We start from the raw sequence: 18,695 nt of genomic DNA on the forward strand, positions 1-18,695 counted from the left end.
AGTTACCTGAAGGCCTGAGGATTTTTCTGGTGTTCTTCTTAAATATCATCTCACCCTCATCCACAAATACCACATTTTGACCTCCAGGCTGAGTTTCCTAGGAAGGAACAAGGGCAAGAAAATGGAAAAGGACAGATGGATAGGAAGAAGGAGTGAGTAAGGAATGACAGTCTTAAGAAGAATAAGGCTCAGATTTTCGCTAAACTACGACAAACTTAAAGGAAAGATTAAATGCCTAGAAATAGTACAAAACCTATTTTCTCACACATTTCAACCAAAACTTTAGAAAATGCTCCCAAATGAATCTGAACTGAAATTTGTTTAGTTGAAATTCCTGATTTAAATTCTGCCTAAGAGAATGGAGGGAGGGAGGGAGGGAAGAAAGAGGAAGAGAAGAGTGAGGGGGAGGGAGGGAGGGAAAGATGGAGGGAGACAGGGAGGTGAAGGAGGAAGGGAAGGAAGGGAGGAAGGAAGGTGGCTCAATAACCTGAAACTTACCTTTTCTACTCGAGATTTGGGAGCAGACATCTTCTTCCATTCTGGAAAGAGGCCAGATTTATCCAGAGAGTCTCTCCTGGAGGTAGATTCAGAAGTTATAACTAAGTCACCTCCTACCCTTCCCCTTCTACCCAGGAATCAAAGCTCTATGGAAGGAGAGCCAGTGGCTTGGGTCATCGTAATAACCAAATTCAGAAGATACACTTCGCATGTGATTTACCTGGGAGGAATGCAGAAGATCAGAGAGGCAACTTTGCACAAACACAAACACTCATACCCTCATTCTTAAGGGACAGCAGCATCAGTTGCTACTGGGCTAAGAAGAATACTCCAAGGTACTGGGGGAACTGACTAGGGATGCCAATATGTTCCAAGAAGCTGTGCTCAGAGCCAAATAGGTAGACGTGCTACTTAAAAGACTTCTGGTGAGGACACAGAAAATACTTCGTTCAACTTCCTGAGGACAGAAGTCAGGAACACTGATGATGCAGAACAAAATCACAACTTGGGTTTAGAGGAGATGAGGGAAATGGGGGGAACCCCACCTGGAGGTGCTATCCGAGTCAGCTGTGAAGCTATCCAGACTCTCACTCTCAGCTTCCAATGCACTCTTTCCACTTTTCAGCTTTGGCACTTCAAATAGCACACTAGAATAAAAACCAAGAGCCAATATTGAAAGGAAGCAGGTTCTCCTGCCTCTAGTCAGGCCTCTTTCCAATCCATTCACAATCGTAGCCTGAGTGATCTTTCTAAAATAAATATGAGTATACTTTAAACATATAATAAATAAATTAATTAAGAAATAGGGTCTCACAATGTTGCCCAGGCTGGAGTACTGTGGCTATTCACAGGTACCATCATAGTGCACAACAGTCTCTAACTCCTAGGCTCAAGCAATCCTGCTGCCTCAGCCTTCTGAGTAGCTGGGAGTACAGGCATGTACCATGGTGCCCAGCTGGGTACTTTTTTGTTTTTTGGTTTTTTTTGAGACAGAGTCTCACTGTGTCTCCCAGGCTGGAGTGCAGTGGCACAATCTCGGTTCACTGCAAGCTCTGCCTCCTGGGTTCACGCCATTCTCCTGCTTCAGCTTCTAGAGTAACTGGGACTACAGGTGCCCACCCCCAATGCCCGGCTAATTTTTTTGTATTTTTAGTAGAGACACGGTTTCACCGTGTTAGCCAGGTTGGTCTCGATCTCCTGACCTCGTGATCCGCCCGCCTTGGCCTCCCAAAGTACTGGGATTACAGGCATGAGCCACCGCACCCAGCCCTGAGTATACTTTTAAAACTCTTCAGTGGTTCCCCATTGCTGTTGGGATTTAGCTGAAACTCCTTAGCATGGCAAAAAAAATCCTCATGATTTGGCCCCTGCTCACCCTCTCCAGCCTCATCTTTCACCCCCTACTCCTCCTCAAGCTTTATATTTTAGAAAAACAAAGTTATTTTGTTTCTCTGAATATCCTGAAGCTCTCCATCTTCCCTCTTTTATCTGTCTAAGATATTCTTTTCACAATGGCCACTTTTTTTCACCTGGCTCAATCTACTCCTTCTTCAGGTCTCTCCTTATATGTCAATTCCTCCAGATCTCTATGTCAATTCCTCCAGATCTCTCTGGCCACGCCCCCATCCTAAGTCTGGATTAGTAACCTTTCTCTGCGCTCCCATAGCATCCTAATTTCTTAGTAACAGTCACCACATATGTAACTATTTATGTATTTTAAACAAACGATTTAATTGGTTCAATAATTTAAACAAATTAGTATCTTTCTCCTCCATTCGACAAAGTTCCATAGGATCAGTGACCACCTATCTCATTTACTGATGTGTTCCCAGTGCCTTGAAAAGACACTAGCATAGAGTACGCACTCAAGAATTTTTATTGACTGAATTACTGAATAAATGCCCTCAGTGGGACTGAGATATATCCATAAATAAGCAGTATGTCTAGAAGACAGTATTCAGGTGACCAGAATTCTTTTTTTTTTAGCTTAATCGCCTTAATGATGGATGACTCTGGGCATTCAAAACACCAGTTCTCATCTTTCAAAGGAAGGACATCGTTCCTGGGCCCCTTACCTCAAAGAATTAGTGAGAGCAGCAGGAAAAAGGAAAAAAAAAAAATCCATTCTTCCTCAAATATCTCAAATAACTTCCCTTGGCTCCCAGGACACCACATTCTCCTGGTTTCCTCCTCCAACCTCACTGGCTGCTGCTTCTCCCATAGACCTCTAATATTTAGATTATGTCCAAACTTCTTCCTCGGGCTGCTCCTCCTCTCTATCTAGAATTATTCCTAAATGATCTCATCTAGTCTCATGGCTTTAAATATCCTCAATAAACTAATAACTCAAATATATGTATTTTTACTTATTTTTTATGTTTTTTTAGATGGAGTCTCTGTCACCCAGGCTGGAGCGCAGTGGCACAATCTCGGCTCACTACAACCTCTACCTCCTGGGTTCAAGCGATCTCCTGCCTCAGCCTCTTGAGTAACTGGGATTACAGGCTTGTGCCACCATGCCTGGCTAATTTTTGTATTTTTAGTAGAGACAGGGTTTCACCATGTTGGCCAGGCTGATCTTGAACTCCTGACCTCAGGTGATCCATCTGCCTCAGCCTCCCAAAGTGCTGGGATTACAGGCGTAAGCCATCATGCCCGGTCTCAAATTTATCTCTTACTCAAACTCCAGACTTGTTTTCCCAATGGCCTACTCAATGTCTCCATGTGGATGTCTCAAACACAGCGAGCCCAAAACCAAAGCCCTAATCTTCCCCCCAAAACTGCTCTTTGCTCTGTCTCATCAAATGGCAATTCCCTTCTTTCATCTCTCAAGTCAAAAATGCTAAAAATCATCTGTTACTCCTTTTTTTCTCACAATACAAATCAAATCTTTCAGCAAATCCTCTTCAATGTATACCTAGACTCTGATCTGTTCTCACTGCTCCACTGCCATTACTCTGGTCCAAACCACCGTCATGTAGCTCTTGGATGGTTGCAGTAGCCTCCTAACTAATCTTGCTTCTTCCCTTGGCTTTGGCTTTCCCTCAACAGCCAAAATGAGCTTTTCAGACATAAAACTATCATATGACCCAGCAATTCCACTCCTGGATACCTACCCAACAGAACTGAACAATATATGTCCACACAAAAATGTTACATGAATGTTCATAGCAGCATTATTCCTAATAGCCAAAAGGTGAAAATGCCCTAAATGTCCATCAATGCATGACTAGACAAGCAAAATGTGGTACATTCATATAATGGATTATTCATCAATAAAAGACAATGAAGTTCTGATACATGCTGCAACATGGATGAACTTTGAAATCATTATGCTAATTGAAAGAAGCCAAACACAAAAGGCCACATATTGCATTACTGCATTTATATGAAATGTCTAGATTAGGCAAATCCATCAAGACAGAAAGCAGATTAGGGGCTGGGGTAAATGGAGGTGACTACTTAATGGCTATTGGGTTTCTATTTGGGATGGTGAAAATGTTCTGAAATTAGATCATGGTGATGGTTGCACAACATTCTGAAAGTACTAACAATCACAGAACTTTATACTTTAAAATTGGTAAAATAATTTCATGTTATGTGAATTTTACCTCCATTTTTTAAAAGAAGACAAAATAAGGCTGTGTCCCTCCGAGCCATCCTTCTTACTTGGAGTAAAAGACAGAATGCTTACAAGTGCCACCAAAGTCTTAACATGATCTGCTTCTCACCCCATCTCTGTCCTCATCTCCTTCCTCAGCCTCTCTTGCTCACTCAGTTTCAGATTACTCAAAAGTGCCAAACAAAAACTCATCCTAGGATCTTTATACCTCCTTCTTTGCCTATCTACATGCTCTTCCCCCAGATACCCTAAGGGTTTGCTCCCTCATTTGTTTCATATCTTTGCTCAAATGTTACCTTGTTAAGACTTGCCCTGGCTATCCTAAAGAAAACAGTATATGTACACACATTCATTCCTGGCACTCCCTATACCTTTGGTCTACTTCATTTTCTCCACAGCACTTGTCAACATCTGAAATACCATACATTTACTTGACTATCTGTTTATCTCCCACCCCAGAAATCTAAGCCCCACAAACAAGGGGCCTTGTATTCACCAGTGTATCTCAGGGTCTAAAACAATGCCTGACACATAGTAGGCATCCAAAGATATTTGTCAAACAAACAAACAAATAGATGCACAAAGATGAAGTAACCAAAATATATAATGTCTTAGCCAGTAACGAATAAACTCTCCAAGTTGGCACATGATGTTTGAAATAGTTCTGTGAAAACAGACAGCAGGGTTGAAATCCTAGGACTTGCAAGAGGTGAAATGTCGGTCATTCCTTGAAAGATGTATTAGCTGTATAGTACGAGACATAGCAGGGGGGCTTGATTTCACTTTTTACTTTAGAATTGTCCTTTTTCCCCTTTTGCCCCCAACCCCACCCCCACCAAAAAAACCCAAGCAGAACCATTCCTCCAGCGAGGTACTTTTAACGATGGCCCATGGAGAGTGTTTTTTGCTTGTATTTTTTTCCAAAAGATTAATACATACCAATCCGAGCTAATACAAACAACCCAAGGGCAAAAAAGCAATTATTTGACATCTGTGCAGTAAAAAATAGACTAAGAGATGGGAGCCCTGGGCTCTAACTATCTGTATGATCTCAGGTAAATCACTTATCCTGCTTTCTTTTCTGCAAAAATAAAGTGGTTGAATTAAATTATCTCTGAGGCTCCATAATTTCATGGGAAAGATCATTTATGGTCACTTAATCTGTTTTCATGTTTAGGATAAATAAGAGTCTTCTGGGTCCAATGAGACAAGAGATCACAGACAACCAGAAGCAGTAGGTTTCAGAAATTACATTCTGACTGATGATGTCAGATGTGTTAATCAGGTTCAGCAAATAAAAGCCATTCTTATCCCTAACTCACAAAGAAAAAAGGGGGCCTCATCACCTGGAACAGATGAGTCACTCATCCAAGGCTGTGCAGATAAAAATCACAGTCCATATATACAATGAAACATCATACAGATGTCAAAAGAATGAAACAGATCCTTGGTGCTGACACAGAAAGATGTTCATGTTATATCTTTCTACAATTCTTTTCTTTTACACTTTGAGTAATAACTGACAAAAATAAGCTGCACACGTTCAAGTGTGCAACGTGACATTTTGACAAATGTAGATATCTGCGAAACTATCACCAGAATTAAGTTAATGAGCATATCTATCACTCCCAAAGGTTTCCTCCTGCCCCTTTCTAATCCCTCCCACCCTTCCTGTAAGTGTTGATCTGCTTTCTGTCACTGCTTTCTAGTTTGTATTTTCTAGATTTTTATACAAACAGAACCATATACAGTATGTACTCTTTACTGCTTGGCTTCTTTCACTCAGCATGATTGTTTTGAGATTCATTCATGTTGTTGCATGTATCAATAGTTCATTTTTTCCACTGCTGAGTAGTATTCCATCATATAAACAAATCGGTTATCCATTCACCTCCTGATGGACATTTGGGTTATTTCCAGGGTTGGGCTATTACAAACAAAGCTGCCATAAACATTCACGCAGAAGTCTTTGTACAAACATACATTTTCCCTTCTCTTAAGTAAATACCCAGGAATGAAATGACTTCATCACAAGGTAGGTGCACAACAAACTTTTTAAAATACTGCTAACTGCTTTTCAAATTAGCTATGCCATTGTACATTCCCACCAGCAGTGTACAAGAATTCTAGTTGTTTATAATAGCAAGGAGGAAATGTAGAAAAGAAAAAATTTTTTAAATCCAGTTGTTTTACATCCTCACCAACAATTGGCATGGTTAGTCTTTTTAATTTTAGTCATTCTAGTGGGTATGTAGTAGTATCTTATTGTGATTTTTAGTTCAAATTTATTTAATGACTAAAGGTGTTGAGCATCTTTTCATGTGCTTATCTGACATCTCTATATTGTCTTTGGTGAAATGTCTATTCAAATATTTTGTGCGTTTTCTATGGGATTGTCTATATTATTGAGTTTTTAAAGTTCTTTTTCTTTCACTTTTTTTCACTTAACATGTATATAGGATCATCCTTTTTTAAAAAATAAGAAATTAAAAACTTAGGAACCCAACCCATATATGTATATTTAGACAGCTTGGTAGTCCATATGCCAAAACTATTCACAACTATTAACGATAATTATCTGAGGAAGAAGCAGTGAGGTTACTGGAGGACTTACTTTATACATTTCTATACTGTTTTTCAACAATCATATGAAACATGATAAAGTCATTTCCCTTTGGGTGAGTGAAAGTTTGTGGAAAAAACACACACACCATACAAAAGCTAAAAATTCACCGCCACAATCAAATGAGTCAAAAATAAAGCCTCAAGTCACAGATTTCAAAAAGTCATGCCTATGAAAACAGAAGATTTAATTCAGCAAAGCTCCTTAAGTAATCCCTTCCAATGTAGCAATTTGCAGATTAAGTGAGTGAGTAGTCAAGAAAAACAGAAGTCTTCAAGATTTATAGCCCCAGGTACCACTGTAGAACCCCAACAGAGACAGACAAGACTGCTGCAAAATGTCATCTCCCAGGGCACTGGTATGAGCTAAGGGATTAACCCAGATCTGGGACAAGTAAGCACTGAACCAGGACATTTAAGAGAATTTCAAGAGACCAAAACTCAGGACCCCAAGTTGCCTTCTGCACCCACCCCTTCAGGTTACAAGGAAGGAAATATAAAAAGCAATATTCAGTCCTTAAACTAAAGTACAGCTGGGAATGGGGAAAAGATAAATTGTTTCAAGTTGAGGTGAGCAGAAGAATTCACATACACTGTATCAGAGGAAACAAAAGATACAGAGAAAACTTCCCATATTAAAGTTGAGTGAAATAAAGTAAAATAGTCTGGCAGATATATAAATAGCCATGGGGTGGAGAGAAATGAAAATAATTTGCAAGATGGATGAAGAACCGAAGAACCATGTCTGGAGAAGAATTAACCCTAGTAAAACAAGTAGGTTTCATGTGAGTGCTTTACACTACAGGGGAACTAATAATATAAATTCAATAAAGTGCAAGAATTCAAATACAAGATGATAAAACAAAATAAGAGAAAGAAGATTAGAGCAAAGAACAAATCGAAACCTAAATAATTTACTCAAATAATTAAATTAGAAGCAGCAAAAAGTAAGGAAGGGAAGGGAAAAGGGGCATGGGAAGGGAAATAAACTGAAAACCAAATTAATAGCATGGAGGAATGGGTTGGGCTAATCACAGTTAGCTGCTTTCACCATTTTTCCGATTCCATTCACTAATAAAAGAAAATGACAAAAATAGAGGATAAGAAAATCCAGTATCTCTGAGGTGGAGAACTTAACTAATAAAACAGAAAGAAAAAGAGTTCAGAGATATGATACAGAAAAATTTTCCAGCAATGAAGAAAGAACTCATCAAGGGTATATCACATATAGGGGAAAATGATACAGAATGATCACCATTGAGTTATAATCTTGTTAAATTACTAAACTTCAAGAAAAAGAAAAGAAAATTTTCAGGCAAGTCTAATCTCTCTCTCTCTCTCTCTCTCTCTCTCTCTCTCTCTCTCTCTTTCATCCATAAGAAAGAAAAACAAGAGTCAAGGTGTCCTCAGACTTATTCACAGTTACATTCAATGGAAGAAGACAATGGAACAATGTCTACAACATTCTGAGGGAAAGAAAATGTGGCTCAAGAATATAATATCCAGCCAAGATACCACTCAAGTATAAAGGCACCTGGCAGACATTCTTAACATGTAAGAATACAATAAATATAGCACCTGCAAGCTCTTCTTGAAGGAACTCCTCAATGATGAAATCCAGAAAACCAAGAAATAAATCAGAAATAGAGAAGCTGTGGTATAAGGCCTGGTTGTAAGCATACAATCCTTTTAAGTATAAAACTAAAAGGAAACAAACAGATAAAACAAACAGATGATTTATGGTTATATAAGAGAATGTAAATATTATAAACCCTGACAAACGAAAAATAATTTGAGTAACAAATAGTGGGGACGGAAGAAAATAACTGGAGGGAAATGTAAGAAAGCTAACTGCTTCCTCTTTCACAGTAAAGCATCCACTGATAATGTTAAATATTGAAACAGGTAGATATTTTAAATGACCACTAACTCCAAAGTATCTATCTTAGAAAAATGAAAACAGGCCAGGCATGGTGGCTCACACCTGTAATCCCAACATTTTGGGATACCAAGGCGGGTGGATCACTTGAAGTCAGGAATTCGAGACCAGCCTGGCCAACATGGTGAAACCTCGTCTCTACTAAAAATACGAAAATTAGCTGGGCTTGGTGGTACGTGCCTGTAATCCCAGCTACTTGACAGGCTGAGGCAGGAGAACTGCTTGAACCCAGGAGGTGAAAGTTGCAGTGAGCCAAGATGGTGCCACTGCACTCCAGTCTGGGCGACAAGAGCAAAACTCTGTCTCAAAAAAGAAAAGAAAAGAAAAGAAAAGAAAAGAAAACATACATCCACACAAAACCTTTAATGAAAGTTCATAGCAGTATTACTTTTTTTTTTTTTTTTTTTTATTTGAGATGGAGTCTCACTCTATTGCCAGGCTAGAGTGCAATGGTGCGATCTCGGCTCACTACAACCTCCGCCTCCCGGGTTCAAGCAATTCCCCTGCCTCAGCCTCCCAAGTAGCTGGGACTACAGGCGCGTACCACCACATCTGGCTATTTTTTTTTTTTTTTTTTTTTTGTATTTTAGTAGAGATGGGGTTTCAACATGTTGGCCGGGATGGTCTTGATCTCCTGATCTCGTGATCCACCCACCTTGGCCTCCCAAAGTGATGGGATTACAGGCGTGAGCCACCGCGCCCGGCCCAGCGTTACTCTTAATAACCAAAAAGTAGAAACAATCCAAATGTTCTTCAACAGATGAACAGATAAAATGTGATAAATACATATCATGGGTATTATTTGACTATAAAAAGGAATGAAGTTCTCATACATGCTATGACATGGATGAACCTTGAAAACGTTAATGTTAAGTGAAAGAGGCCAGTCAAAAAGGACCATATACTGTATGATTCCATTGACATGAAATACCCAGGATAGGCAAATATATAGAGACAGAAAGTAGACCAGTGATTGCTTAAGGATCGGAGAGGGTGATAGCTAAAAGGGTAAAGGGTTTTTTTTTTTTTTTTTTTTTTTTGAGGTGATGAAAATTTTCTGAAATTGATTCAGGGGATGGTTGCACAACTCAGTGAATAGACTAAAAACTATTGCATTGTATACAAAAAACGGGCAAATTGTATAGTATGTGAATTATATCTCAATAAGGCTGTTACCTAAAAAAAATCCACTAAAAAAGTGGCCAACTGCTCAATGGCTTTCATAATATTTTTTCTTAAGCTTAGAGGAATGTTAACAACTAATATCTTTTACTTTAAAAAAACATTTGTCTGAAGATGAGCTATTCTTTCATTTTATTTTGGTGTTTTATTCTGTTAAATTAAACAGGATGATTTTAATTTATTATACTATGATCCAATATTAAAAGGATTTTTCAGTTTTTCCATCCAGTCAACCCGTTATGTATATACATAGAAGATACATGAAATAATTTCCACATAATGTGAAAACTGGGGTAGTAGGAATGTGAGTGATTTGTTGCTTAATAATGAGTATGCGTTATTTTTATTTGTCTTCAAATTGTTCTTATAAAGAACAAACTATTCAACTTGAGAAAGCTGACTGCAAACTATAAAAAATAAAGAACTAAGTGAATATACCAAAATGTTAATGTCTACATATAAGCAGTGGGATTAGGAATGATTTTTTCCCTCCTTTACTATTTTCTGTACTTCTCAAGTTTTCCTATAATAAACATCTATTATTTTATAAACAGAAGAAGTAAAAAGAATAGTAAAAGAATTAAAGGGATATTGTAAGCATTTCTTTAAACAATTACTTGATTCTTACCTGGGCTCCCTCTGCCGCTCCTGAATGATCTTTCTTCCTGGCCAGATGTCACCCATCTGTGTCTGATGAAGGAGGGACTGTCCCACTGTCTCTCTTTTACTCACTTCAAGACAAACAAAAGTATGCCAGGGTGGTGGTTATGAGTAGGAAAAAAAGGAAACAACCCTCATAGCAAATCCCCTGAAGTACACCATGCTTGCAGAAGGGATGACAATACAATCTTTGATTCTCCACAAACTGGCTGAGCCCATGGATTTAAGATGCCACCAGTCAGAATACACTAGGATTCCATACCAAGAACCATCTCTAGACAGGTCCAGTACCTGCAGGTTTGTGGCGCAGGGACATCCTGATTAGCTCACTACCTGTGCGGTAAGCAAAACGATTCACTTTCTGGTCATAAAACCAGTCCCCAGTTGCTTTCTTCAACTCTCTGGGAAGAAATAAAAGAAAACGAATAGATGGATAAAGAATGGTTCTTGTCTAATAAAGGCTAAGGAAAGAAATTCTCACCACAACCAGGGCCTCATCTGCTCTCTATTCAGCCATAGGTGACACTCACATTTCCTTGGCGCACACCTTGCACCTCCAGGTACCATTGCTTTCCTGTATGCGGCAGTCCCGACACACCAGGTGATTACAACCCCGACAAGTATTGGTTTTGGGACTCAAACGGCCCAGGCTCTCCTGGCACCGGGCACAGGTCCGATCACTGTAGTGTTGGCTGCCCCTCTTGGCTCCTTTCCTTTTTATCTCCAGTAACTCATTCTTTAGTCGCCTGCCAAGACCCAAAAAAGAAGCATAAGTGGATTCAGGATATGCATAGATTGGATGGAGAGGGGTTGAAAGGCAAACAGAGTGAGACTATTTGGTTCTGTGGAAGCAACAAACTCAGAGCCCAACGTGACCCAATATGTAGTGGTAAACATCACATATACAAATTCCTATGAAAGTCAGGTGGGAGACATAAGGAAAAGCCCAGACATCATTGGTCAAAGGCCTGGGACCCTATTCGTTTTGGGGAACTCTTACTTAATCCTTTTCTCATCTGCCTTCCGGACCTCCTCATCTCGCTGTAGAACACTGAGAATCAAATCCTTTTCTTCCTCAGACAGAAAAGAAAGGTCCAGTAACTCCGACATGATTTATTCAACTTTTTCTTCTACTCTTCTTTCTTCAAAACAACCAGACAAGGAGAGCTACCAGAGTTGCCTGAAATGACAAAAGAACTAATTTCACACAGATGATTTACTCAAGAATAGGCCCACAGCCCTAAACCCTTTCAATAGGTTACTTTCCCCTTGAGCCAAGCTAAAGAGACAAAGTAGAAGTATCTGACCTATTTACTCTTCCTACTCCCATCCGAATCATGCCCTGAAAATGAAGAGTCCTTGATTTTTCAGAAAGAAAAAGTTATTCATGACTCTGGGAAAAGGACTGGTTATTCAGTATATGCATCTTAGTCTGGAAAGAACATAGAACAGCTGAGTCAATCTCCCCCTCCACCAAGTGAGTCCTCAATCATCCAATTTTTAATACTTTAAATGTTCTCAAATCTCAAGCCTATTAACCCAAATAACCAGGCAACTGGTCTCTGCAGTGAAGGAGAAAAGCACATGAAGGCTCCTGCCAGTTTTGGCCCAGTTCTCTATTCCTGACCAGCTTCCATTCTCCCAGGAGTCAGTCAGCTTTCTGCTATGCTTCAAAACTTCCATCACCTACTCTATCTCTCAAAGTTCTTATCATACTAGTACTCTAGCACTACCTCCAGGATATCTTTCCCAAATTCATGAATACTTGTTGAGCACTACTCTGACAGGCATTCTGTAAAGTGCTGGGGATACAAAGATGAGTAAGGCACAGTTCCTACCCTTACGAAAATCACAGAGTAGCAGGGGAGACAGACACACATAAATACAGTACAACGCATTAAGTGCTATCAGAGGGATTATAAATTAAGTGCTATGAGAACTTAGGAAAGAAAGTAACTCATTCTATCTTACATAGAGAGAGGAAAGACAGCAGCGTACATGGGAAATTTTACAGAAGAGGTGGATTTTGCCTTATCAGAGGACAAATTTCCTGGTAGGAAAGAATGGTAGGAAAGATAGTTTGGGCCCAGATTATATAAATCTTTTTTTTATTATTATTATACTTTAAGTTCTAGGGTACATGTGCACAACGTGCAGGTTTGTTACATATGTATACATGTGCCATGTTGGTGTGCTGCATCCATTAACTCGTCATTTACATTAGGTATATCTCCTAATGCTATCCCTCCCCGCTACCCCCTCCCCACAATAGGACCCAGTGTGTGATGCTCCCCTTCCTGTATAACTCTTAAAAACGTTTAAAAAAATTTTAAGAATTTTGGCTCAGCATGGAGGCTCTCACCTGTAATCCCAGCACTTCGGAAGGCTGAGGCAGGAGGATCGCTTGGGCAACACAGGGAGATCAGCCTGGGCAACACAGGGAGACTCAGTCTCTACAAAAAGAAAAATCAAAACTCAGCTGGGTGTGAAAGTTCACACCTGCATTCCCAGCTACTCGAGAGGCTGAAGTGGGAGGATTGTTTGAGCCGGTGAGGTTGAGATTACAGTGAGCCAAGATCACACCATCACGTGTGGCCCACTCTAGCCTGGGCAACAGAGCAAGATCCTGTCTGGAAGAAATTTTTTTTAATCTTAAAACTTACTGCATAGACAATAGAAATCCATCAAACATCTCTGATGTTGCTTTTTGATTCTGGGAAATCACATGATGAAATTCATTTTACAAAGACATATTATAGCTATATTGCTCTAGCTATAATATGAAAGACCGATTTAGAGGACAAATCAGAGGACAATTTGGTAGTACATACATTTAAAATAAGTATACCACTTAACCAAGCAATATGACTTCTAAGAATCTACCTAATAGAAATATTCATACAAATGCACAAGCAAGATTATATGCACAAGACTATTACTGCAACATTATTTTTAAGAACAGAAACAGTTATTTAACAGAGGAATCATTAAACAAAACAATACGTCCACATAATGGAACATTATGTTGCTATTAAAAATGTAGTAGATACGCACATATTGACATAAAAATATGGCCATGAGTGAAAAAGTAGTTGTAGGACAATAAAAAAAGATCTTGTATAAAGAATTTATCTAAATATTTGTATATGCAAAGAGAAAGGTCTAGAAAAAAATCTGCTATCATTGGTTTCCCTTGGTGAGTAGAATTGGGAAGGGGTAACTTTCACTTTTTACTTTATATAGTTCTAATTTGTTTTTATACATATCTTCCATTTATATCTCAAAAAAGAAAACAATGCAAATGAGGCAGAGATATTATTACAATACTCCAGCAAAAAACAACCTAGATTTACTAACTGTGAATCTAAATAATTAGACCAGTCATTTTATTTTTCATTTCATTTTATTTTTCATTTTTAGAGACAGAGTTTCACTATGTTGCCCAGCCTGGACTCAAATTCCTGGGCTCAAGCGATCCTCCTGCCTCAGCCTCCCAAGGAGCTGGAACTAGAGGCAGAGCCACCGTGCCCAGCAGAAGTCGTTTTATTTCTGACCCTTTCGTTTCTCATCTACAAAACGACCCACCTCAAACGTTGTTTAAAAAATTAAATAATGTGTATTAAAGGGCCAATCACAATGTTTGGAGTACAATGATAAAGGCCTTAGCCGGGCAGCAAGAAAAAACAGAATAGGTTTGAGAAGTAGAATTGACAGAATAGGGAGACTGACTGAGCAGAGAGGATGAAGAAGGTGAAGTCAAAGATGCCTAGTTCACATGTCTGGATTAAACAACTGACTGGCTAGTGACAGCCCTCATAGCGACAGGAGATAGAATGAAAGAAACAGGTTTGGAAGTAAGGCAAAAAATTTTGTTTTAACCCTATTAAGTTAGTGTTGCATACTTGATATCCAAGTAACTGGGCCCAGGAAATAGTTGGAGACACAGGGCTGGACCTCAGGAAGAAAAACTGTATCTGAAAATATACATTTGGTAGTCATGGGAGTCAAAGAGCCCAGGGTAGACAGAGAGTGAAAAAGGAAATGAGAATCACACTTACCTTCTCTCCTCTCCTTTGAAACTACACAACAGGCCCCTTTCACTTTTTTATTTTTTATTTTTCTTTTTTTACTAATTCCCTACGAGACAGTGGAGAAAATAAACAACACGGCAAAGCTATACAGGTTCCTGCAATATTTCCTCAACTTGTATATTTCCTGGTCTTTATCGAACTATAAGATGTTAAGCCTCTTTCACACACCCTTTCTTAGTCTTGAGGAAGTCTTCTTAGTTCTTATCACCAAGGAGAATATATACCCTCCGTGAAAACAAGGATTTTTTCAATCTTCTCCTTTGTATCTGCCCTAGCACTTAATGCAATATCTGGTATGTAATTTTGCATATGCTGCCAATATTGCAATCACTGTCATTGTCACCCCAACAGTATCCTTTATTGAGAATCGACTATATGCCAAACAAGTACCTTACATATATTAACTAATTTAATCCTTGTCACAACACCAAGAGTGAGTGACTATTATTACCCCATTGTATAGATGAGGATTCAGAAGAGGTTAGGCCAACTTGCCCAAGAATAAAGAGCAAGTAAGTGAAATTGCAGGGATTCAAGCCCAGAAAATCTGACACTAGAGTTGGTGCTCTACAGGCTCAGTCTAGGCAGAATTATAACCAAAGCAACTATAAAATACTAAACAGACAAATCAAAAGCATTGTGGAAATGAATTCCCATATGTGTGATTACGGCTGAAACACTGTGCGAAAAAATCAGTGGCTCCTGGATAAAAGAGGTATTATCAGTTACCTGTCAGCTAAAAAGCAAGGATAGCACAGGCACACTAGAAATGAGAACCATAGCAGATTAAAAAACTGGTGCCTGTGGAGAGGCAGCAGAATACTGTGATGAGAAAGGCATGTTGGCATAATAATGAGACCAAGTAATATCAAAATCCAGGGAAGTAAGAAGATCCTTGAAGATAGTATCTTAAGAAAATGGAACTACCAACATTGTACATCTTCCCTTTCTTTTTCATTATGGACCTGACCAACCAGAACTGCCCCCTCTGAAATCTTAAATTCAAGAATTCCCACTTTCCAACCACAGCTCACTCTCGCTGTATCTGTTCTTCAACCTTATCAAGACCACAGTCTCTTGAGCTCCACGTTGTCTCTTGGTCCACTTGCCTTCTGCTGATCTATCTTCCCTCCATACCCATCCTGGATTCCAGATGGCTCAACATTTGAACCACTCTCACCAGTACCTTCCATATCCGTATACCTTCATCCCTCTGCCACAACTGCCCATGAAAATCCCAAACCTGTGCTAATGCTCTAGCCTGCCTTGTCTGCTCCCATACCCAGGTTCTACATAATTCCTGGTCTACAACCTCAGCTGAACCCTCACTGTCACCCATAAATCCTGTTACTTATGCCTGTTCAATTCCTTTACCTAGTCCCTTTGGGTTCTATTTAAGCCTTCATTCATCTCACACTCCCACTTCCCTTCCCTCAAGTCCCATCAGACATGCCAGTCTTATACTTGTAAAAAGATTTTTATAAGACCATCAGCCATGGACTCTATCAGCTCCCTGCCTCCTCTTCCCCATCACTTGCCAATCTGACTCCTTTCAGAAAAGCCATATCCCACCCCAAGCCCCACCTTCCACCATCGGTTGCTGTTGTTTCCAACACTAACCCTGTTAACAGCCAGCTTGTTTGCAATGGGATCTTGCAGAATCAGTAACAAAGAGAAGAAAACAAATTAAGAACAAAAATTAAAAGGCAAGAAGACAAAGGTAAGTGCAGAAAAAAATTGAGACAAAGAGAAAACAAAAGGTAAAATGGTAAAAACAAGTTCAAGTATATCAATGAATATGAAACTCATATATGAGCAAAATTCACCCTTTGAAATACAGGGATTAACAGACTGGATAAAAGGAAAAAATCCAGTTATGTGCCATTTATGAGAGACACATCTAAAACATAAATTGAAGGGAAAATTGAAAGTAAAAAGATGGGAAAAGATAAACCAGGTGCTAGCCAAAAGAAAGCTGAGGTAGCTACATTAATATCTAAAAGTAAAAAAGATAATAAAAGCATTATAAAGGATAGATAAGATCACTACATAGAGAGAATAAACATGCATCCACTCATAAAACATCACTAAATATACAAAGGAACAAGAGAGAGAAATCGAAAAATCGACCATCAAAATGAGAGGTTAACATATACCTCTTTGTTGTTGCAATTATGAATGGTACGAACAGATAAAAACTAGTAAATATATAGACAAGTTGAACAACAAAATGAGCTTGATTTAATGGAAATACGAAAAATTTATATATCCAACTGAGGAATTACATTATTTTCAAGCACATATAGAATATTTACCCCCAAAACTGACCATGTACTAGGCTGTAATGCAAGTCTCCATAATTTAAAAAAATTCCTTCCCATACAGACCAGTCTCTGACTTCGAGGAAATTAAATAAGAAACCAATTTAAAATATGATAATTTCTTATCATGATACTTTTTGAAAATTTAAAAAGACACTTCTAAATAACCCACATGTCAAAGAAGAGATCATAATGGTACTAAATCTATCCTTAACATCTTAGAGAAAAAACCTGCCTCCTACCTCACTACCATCCCCATAGTATGGCATCTAATGTTCTCTAGAAATTCAAAAAGGAAAATATGAAAGAAAAATACAGCTTTCATATGCAATAAACCAAGCAATATATTTTTATGGTAAATAGTACATCATATTTTGAAAACTAGAACTCAGGAAAATAATGGAGGCACAAATGCAGTCATAATAAGAAAATCAGACAGATGTGAAGTTAGAAAAGCTATGACTATTCGGATACTCCCAGTTTGTGGCTACTAGGGTTTAATAGAGAAACCAAAGCCCAAGAAAACTTAAGACCCTTCATTACGTTCAGTCCCAGGTGTATAATCAAAAAGGCAAGATGATCTGTTGAGAAGATCACGGCTCAGGTAACATGAGTGTCAGAATCTGAGCTCAGATGGACAACTTGTTCTGTGTTAGTCCTGAGGTGTCAAGATTCAGATGAAGTATCTTAATATAGCATCCTTGTGGGACCCGTGCCCATAAAAAGATATTTTAGAAAAGGTGGTTTGTATCATTCTCAGCAAACTAACACAAGAACAGAAAACCAAACACCGCATGTTCTCTCATAAGTGGGAGTTGAACAATGAGAACACATGGACACAGGGAGGGGAACGTCACACACCGGGGCCTGTCGGGGGGTGGAGGGCTAGGGGAGGGATAGCATTAGGAGAAATACCTAATGTAGATGATGGGTTGATGGGTGCAGCAAACCACCATGGCACATGTATACCTATGTAACAAACCTGCACATTCTGGTATCCCAGAACTTAAAGTATAATAAAAAATGTTAAAAATGTAAAGATGGCTTACTTAGCAATTATACCTATTTATTGCTAAAAAAAAAAAAAAAAAAAAAAAAAATGAGGATAATATGTTAATGCAAATACTTACAAAACCAAAGGAAAAACTAAATCTACCATAAAATGGGAAGTTAGAAGTTACCATACCTCTCTCAATTACTGATAGTACAACAGATGAAAAATGAGTAAATATGTAGACAAGTTGAACAACACAATAAGCTTGATCTAAAGGACATATGTAGAATTCCATATCCAACTGGATATATCCAGTCTATATCCTAATCCTAATGACTGAGAAATAATAACAATGAATGAAAATAAACACTAACACAACTGGTTTTCAAGAAGGGGATGGGCGAGCTATCTCAAATTATTTCAAATTCTGAAAACCAATTTTAAAAATGAAAAACTAGGCAAAACCTGACAGGAAGCATAGAATCATGAAAATAGTGGTGAAAGACAGACTTGGGTTCAAATCCTAGCTCTCATATAGCTTAGCTATATGACCTTGGGCACGATACTAGAATATTAAAAAGATGACTAAAAATACAGAATTCCTCGTAAGAATAGTACTCAGATTAAAAATAATAATTGGTGTTCCCAAAATGAAAACTGATGTGAATTAGGAAAACACCAAGTAATGTCCCTGCCCTGAACAGCAAATACAACAGATTTTGCTGTGTTGCATGCAGGCCACACATAAATGTGAAGATGGTGATAT

General features: G+C 38.6%; 1 protein-coding gene across 4 annotated transcripts in view; it reads right to left on the reverse strand.

Moving 5' to 3' along the window:
* SYTL4 (synaptotagmin like 4) overlaps window positions 1-18,695 on the reverse strand; it is a 55,782-nt gene that overhangs the window by 15,629 nt on the left and 21,458 nt on the right. For all 4 annotated transcript variants that reach the window (XM_050777696.1, XM_050777697.1, XM_050777695.1 and 1 more), the window contains 7 exons: window positions 11,524-11,703; window positions 11,054-11,269; window positions 10,815-10,924; window positions 10,492-10,594; window positions 1,044-1,145; window positions 499-574; window positions 7-97 (listed from right to left, as the gene is read on the reverse strand). In XM_050777696.1, coding sequence (XP_050633653.1) covers window positions 7-97; window positions 499-574; window positions 1,044-1,145; window positions 10,492-10,594; window positions 10,815-10,924; window positions 11,054-11,269; window positions 11,524-11,633 — 808 coding nt within the window. In that variant the 5' untranslated portion in view covers window positions 11,634-11,703. The remainder of the gene's footprint in view (window positions 1-6; window positions 98-498; window positions 575-1,043; window positions 1,146-10,491; window positions 10,595-10,814; window positions 10,925-11,053; window positions 11,270-11,523; window positions 11,704-18,695) is intronic.

The sequence above is a fragment of the Macaca thibetana genome, chromosome X (genome assembly GCF_024542745.1).
Source record: "Macaca thibetana thibetana isolate TM-01 chromosome X, ASM2454274v1, whole genome shotgun sequence".
Taxonomy (NCBI): Eukaryota; Metazoa; Chordata; class Mammalia; order Primates; family Cercopithecidae; genus Macaca; species Macaca thibetana.